This window comes from Clarias gariepinus, chromosome 6 (assembly GCF_024256425.1).
Source record: "Clarias gariepinus isolate MV-2021 ecotype Netherlands chromosome 6, CGAR_prim_01v2, whole genome shotgun sequence".
NCBI lineage: Eukaryota > Metazoa > Chordata > Actinopteri > Siluriformes > Clariidae > Clarias > Clarias gariepinus.
Window position 1 is genome coordinate 63484 of NC_071105.1, and position 6517 is coordinate 70000.

General features: G+C 40.8%; 1 protein-coding gene across 4 annotated transcripts in view; it reads right to left on the reverse strand.

The window, feature by feature from the left end:
- Positions 1 to 6517, reverse strand: part of itpr1a (inositol 1,4,5-trisphosphate receptor, type 1a) — a 147565-nt gene that overhangs the window by 1173 nt on the left and 139875 nt on the right. For all 4 annotated transcript variants that reach the window (XM_053498073.1, XM_053498072.1, XM_053498075.1 and 1 more), the window contains 5 exons: positions 6264 to 6353; positions 5878 to 5990; positions 991 to 1156; positions 382 to 542; positions 15 to 176 (listed from right to left, as the gene is read on the reverse strand). In XM_053498073.1, the coding sequence (XP_053354048.1) occupies positions 15 to 176; positions 382 to 542; positions 991 to 1156; positions 5878 to 5990; positions 6264 to 6353 (692 nt within the window). The remainder of the gene's footprint in view (positions 1 to 14; positions 177 to 381; positions 543 to 990; positions 1157 to 5877; positions 5991 to 6263; positions 6354 to 6517) is intronic.

Consider the following 6517-nt stretch of genomic DNA (forward strand, 5'->3'; position numbering starts at 1 on the left):
ACACACACACACACCTGTTCTTTGAGCTCTGTGAGCTGATTGGTCAGGTTGGTGACGAGTCTCATGGTCGACTCGAGTTTGTCCTGCAGGGAGCGAAGTTCATTCTGTTCTCCCTCTGAGTCACTGCTGACCAGCGACATCGCTCTCATCCGAGGGAACCAGTCCAGGTTGTGCTCCTGTCTCGGAAAGAACGAGGGAGACAGAGACAGAGAGACAAAAAGGGGGAAAAGAACAACACAATATTTAGGGCCTTTTCACACTTGCTTCCTTTTCAGCCCTGGTAATGAACTCCCAGTGATTAGTCAGCATTTCTCAGTTATTCTCTTCATACATTTGATTGGCGTTTACGTCACTTGGCAGACGACCCTATCGACCCCTCACCTTGATCATCTGAGCGACGTAGCTCTCGGGGCCGGTGTACTCCGTCGAGTCTTTCACTCGCACCAGCACGATGAAGTACAGGTAGTGCCACAGGTTGTGTTCCTCTTTAATGTGTTCTTCAAATGTCACTGTCTTATTGTCGAACTTATCCCTCTCCAACCCTGCACACACACACACACACACACACACACAGAAATATACACACCCTGTATATAAATAAATACTCACATGCAGTTTTATCCAGTTTTAACACTGAGCTTAGAAATGATGAAGGAACCTGCATGCACATCATATTTCTATGTACAGTATATTTCTATTTTTATTTTTAGTTCTATTTTTTCCTAGTTTAATTAAATTTTTTTATTTAATTTCTATCGTATTCTTTTATTTATATTTATTTCTTATTTGTAAACTTTAATTCTCTTTTAGGGTCAATGGCAGTCGTATAATACATTTCACTACATTTCGTACTGTGTATGTTTGTGTATGTGACGAATAAAATTTGAATTTGAATTTGAATTTTTAACTGACTGAAGGTATAAACACAATTACTGTTTCTGTGTGTGTGTGAGAGTGTGTGTGCGAGTGTGTGTGCGAGTGTGGTCTCACCACATATAAAGCAGGTGGTCTTCAGTACTTCCTCTTTTCTTTGCTTTTCACTCCTCAGGTCAGCAAATGTGTCAATGATGACACCAAAGATCAGATTCAACACGATAATGATGACCAGGAAGAAGAAAAGCAGGTCATAGACCACTCTCGCAGCAAACAAAGGTTCCTTAAACACACACACACAGTTACATTACAGGTTTTTACTCTGATTATATAACGGATCAGGCTGTAGAGCCTCATGACTCCATGTGAGCTCGACCAAAATCTGGACTTTTAAAATAAATGTAAATGTGTTAGTCTGACTGAAATCGTTCTAGATCGAGCTCCTCAGGGTCAGACTCACACCCAGACAGTACGGTTAGGAGTCAAGCTGCGTCTGCATGTATAACTCTATCAGACACAGGAATCAGCTGAGACGCTCTGAGCCCGCTCCACAGTTTCCGCCCTAAAGTGTATTTGACCTGGTAGTTTAACAAGCAGAAGCACAACAGCAGAAAAAACGGCGGTGATCTGATAACAACATCTGATAACAACATAACCACGAGGGATAATGTGTGTCTAATTTGTAACAGTCAAGCGTACCGTAAAGGTTTCCATTTTTTTACCGCTTCACCCATTTTCTCCCTAATTTCGTCGTGTCCAATTCCTCCCCGTCACTAGGGGGCTCCACATTCAGGCCACTATTATCACTCAGTCGGGAAGACTATCACGTGTTTCCTCCGAACCACGTGACGCCAGCCGACCGCATCTTTTTAAACTGCTCGCTCACGCAGCGTTGGGGGCGGAGTAACACACTCGGAGGACAGCGCTTTCCGCTCCTTCTGCTTATGCGAGCTCACATTGTTTCACAGATCTCCCTGATTGTAGAGCTGTGATTAATGTGGGAGCACTAAGTACCTCTAATCTCTCCCCTCTGAGAAAGCTCGGCCAATCAGCTCTCTCTACTGTAGGCCTCCGGCTGCGAGAGGTTACAGCATCACCCGGGAATCGAACATGTGGTCTCTGGATGATAGGACGAGCACTTTACCACTGCGCCACTTTACCCGACACATTCATAATCATTAGTCTACTTCTGCCTGTGCGCTCTTGAAAACTTTAAGCGTGCGGCTGAGCGCTGATTAAAACTATGGAGGAAATTAAGGGGGAGGATCACGGCTCAACATCCCGGAGCCCAAACCTTATTTAAATTAAATTAACAAATATGGTAATTAAACAACAATAGCCCACATTTAGAAAAACATTTTTATTCAGACTATAAAAAATTAATCCTGCATCTATTTAAAGTGTGCCAGCTGCCGCTGTTCTTTATGGAGGGAAATTTTCCTTTGCAGTATTCAGTTTGATATTAGTGATGTAGCTTCCTGTTTTTGTATCGTTGCTGCGAAAGTTTCGCGTTTGTATCAGCGTTTAAATTACATAACTTTTTCATTTCTACAATAATAATATTAATAAAAACTAGTTTTTACATCTTCATACTATTTGGCTTCGCCTTTTTCTGCGCTTTTTGGAGAACGCGCAAGTTTCTTCTTCTAAGAACAACAAACGGAATTCAGGTCCAAACAATATTTCTAATACTCTAATATTCACCTGGTTCAGTGTGTAGAGTGCAGGATGTTTAGACATTCTTCCTCCGTCGTTAGTGGTAATTTTATTTGTGATAGGTGTGTGTTAGTGAGCACTCTGACGGAGAAGATATCAGCGTTAGAGGAGCGCATCCAGACTTTAGAGAGGGTTAGAGAGTGTAAGAGCAGTGTTATTCCTGTAGTGGACAGTCTGGGTGCCGCAGGCGGAGATAACCAGCCCCCGACTTCGGCATTAGAGCCCTCACAGCGGGGCGAGTGGGTGACGACTCGGCGGCATACTCGTTCAGCCAAAGCTAACGCTAAGGCTAGCCCACCGGAGCACACCTCTTCTGCGCTTAACATGTCCAACAGGTTTGCTCTCCTCAGTGATGCACCCACTGAGAAACCTGAAAGAGCTCTGGTTATAAAAGACTCTATACTGAGGCACGTGAAATTAGCTAGACCTTTAGGGGCGCCAGCGGCAGTGGTTAGGTGTATCCCGGGAGCCAGAGCACCGGACACAGCAGGTAATCTTAGGGCTCTAGGACAGAACAGGTTCTCCAAGATAGTGGTACATGCTGGAGCTAATGATATACGCCTTCGTCAGTCAGAGGTTAGTAAGAATAACTTTATAGAGGTGTTTAAATTAGCAAAGGCGATGTCCGATGGAGTAGTATGCTCTGGTCCCATCCCAATGAGACGTGGTGACATAACTTACAGCCAGTTATGGTCGCTGTACCGCTGGATGTCGAGAATGGCCATACTGGACTCGGTAGGAGTAAATCAGTGTTTAGTAGGACCCACTCATAAAGCAGGTCACACTTTAGATTTAATAATATTATTCGGATTAAGAATAAGAAATTTATTCAAAATTCCACTATCTGAAGTTATCTCAGATCACTATCTTGTCTCAATTCAAGTGTGTCACAGTAATAATGTACACACAGCGCCGCGCTACCGTATGAAACGTACATTCACATCAACTACCAAACAGAGTTTTATCAGTAATCTCCCAGAGTTCCCAACTTCGATTAGATCACCGTCTGATCCCACAGAACTCGATCAGGCGACTAAATATTTAGAGTCGACATTTCGCTATACCTTAGATAATGTAGCTCCAGTTAAAAGAAAAATTATTAGAGATAAGAAACTTGCTCCCTGGTATAACGATCACACGCGCACTTTAAAACAGACCGCTCGGAAATTAGAACGTAAATGGCGTCAAACTAAATTGTTAGTATTTCAAAAATCATGGAAGGAGAGCATCTTGAACTATAGAAAAGCTCTTAGTGTAGCTAGATCAACATATCTCTCCACTCTTATAGAAAATAACAAAAATAATCCTAGATTCTTATTTAATGCTGTAGCCAAATTAACCAGAAATAAGAAATAAATGGTTCTGGCCTTGACTGGTGTTGGCAACTGTTCCTCTGGGGACTTGACAGTTCGATAGTTCAGGACTGGAACTTCTTACAAGTCTACCTGGGTCTTCAATAACTACCTGGACTCCATATTAACATCAATTAACATCAGCTATTATAGCTGAACTGCCTCCCACCCTACACACTGTATAAATGCAGATCATTTACTGCTTTCTGTTTCACCCAGATGAGGATGGGTTTCCTGTTGAGTCTGGTTCCTCTCAAGGTTTCTTCCTATTACCATCTCAGGGAGTTTTTCCTTGCCACTGTCGCCCTCGGCTTGTTCACCAGGGACAAACTGACCATTTTGATTCATACAAATTCACATTTCATACAAACTTAAATAATTCTTTTAATTGTGTAAAGCTGCTTTGCGGCAATGAAAATTGCTAAAAGCGCTATACAAATAAAATTGAATTGAATGCATTTTTAATAATAAAAAACACCCCAACTCTCATTTAACACAAGAATTGTCTGTGTAATCATTTATTTTAAAATGTACATTAAAATAATTACTAATCAATTAAACAAACAAATAAATAAACAAATAATCCATACTGTAGCCTAACAGTATAATATATTTGATGTCCTGTGAGGTATTTCTCTGTAATCTTGTGTATTCTTCTGTAAACCAACAGAAGAAAGTGAAAAAGCAAACGTGGTCATTGATTTTGCTGTTTAAATATGACAGGCTCATGACTTGTAAGACATGGGAAATACAAATGCAAATAGACTTTACTGGCAGTGTGCATTGGTTTATTCATTAATGCAAAATTTGCAACTGCATTTAAATTGTCACACTTTATGCGTCCACATATTGGAAACGCAACTGCAGATCAGCAATTTGCAATTCCTTTTGAAAAATGTCTGGGATTTCCATCCATAGTTCTTATACGCCTCATTGTCAGGGTATAAATTGTTTCGTGACAAGCCTGTAAATATACATGTAAAACTGGTACATCTGTATGAATAAATAGTTTAAATGTTTGTATCATGAGCTATTGATCAGTGATTTATGTAAATGACTCTGTTCAGATGTAAGTAAATGCTAAATGCTGCGATTTTTCGGGGAGAGATTTGCAGGATTTGCCACTCTTTGCTGGCATTGGCGCGATGTGCCAGCTTTGTTTATGTCACAGGGTGTGGTGGGTTTTGCAGGGCAGATAAAGTGTGGGATCAGCGGTTATTCCCCAGAAAAACAACACATATATACTTGCTAAGTGAGAATAAAATAAAAGGCAATAGTACTGCAGAAATGTAACAAACACAAATATATAGGGGTATAATAAGCACTGCCTTTCGCGACGTGGGGACGCGCCGATGAGCAGCTTTATTTAGAAACCTGTAACCTGATCCAGGTGTCCAGAAGTTTTACACATTCACCAAAAGTCGTGGATTATTCAGTGAAATAGAGGCTCTGCTGAAAAATGTTGGGCACATCAGTCACTTTATCCCAAATAAAAGGTCCTTTATAATTAAGTTGTTTCGCTATGAACACACATCCAACACTTTCATTAACTCAGGTTTAACTGTGTTAAATTCTCTATATTTACACTGTTTTTCTACTAGAGTATAAACATTTTATTTCTTTATATGTATACTTTGACATAAGTTTAAAAGTCGTACATGAATTTGGCATATTTACAACAGCCACATTTCTGTAGGAATTTGGAAACACCAATTAGTCTAATCTGCATGTCTTTTGACTGTGGGAGGAAACCGGAGAACCCAGAGGAAACCCACCAAGCACGGGGGAGAACATGTAAACTCCATGAACACAGAACCTGCAACCAACCACATGGGTAAAAACTACTAACCTACTCACTGAGTATTACTAACTGCATAATATGTGTGTGTGTGTGTGTGTGTGTGTGTGTGGGTGGGTGTGTGTGTGTGTGTAATACCTCTTTAGAAGGTTTGCGCAGGACGTCTCCGACTCCTCCCCCACTCCTCAGACCATGACTCAGAACAGTGATCATACACATCCACAGAGAATCACATGCTCTCTCAGCATCATCTACACACACACACACACACACACAAACATAATATTGTTAAATTGTGAATGTTTAAATATAAAATCTATGTTCAGATAAAAGTCTACTGAAACGGTTTCTAATCAGATTCTCCATCTGGGGCCGATGTCTAGACGAGGAACGTATTTCAAGTGTGTGTTTGAGGAAACTGATCGCTCGTGTTCTGTAAACTGTAATCTGTATAAAGTTTATTATTAATAACTAATCACAATTAATATTTAATTAAATAGAAAAATAAGCTGGAATAATTTTACCTTCCTCTGTACCCACAGACAGGCACGTGCCGTTCTCCAACACACACGGACCCTCAGGCAGGAAACTGCTCGCCTGATCCACCCCCTCCTCTACACACACACACACACACACACACAGAGGTGTGTGTGTATAAATCTTATAGAAATCAACATCAGAGGTGTCTATTTCCATATCGTCTGGACAGTTAAAGCAGGACAGCTTTGATCTGCAGCAACGTGAAGAAAATTCAGATTTTGTGTCCTGACTTGAGTAA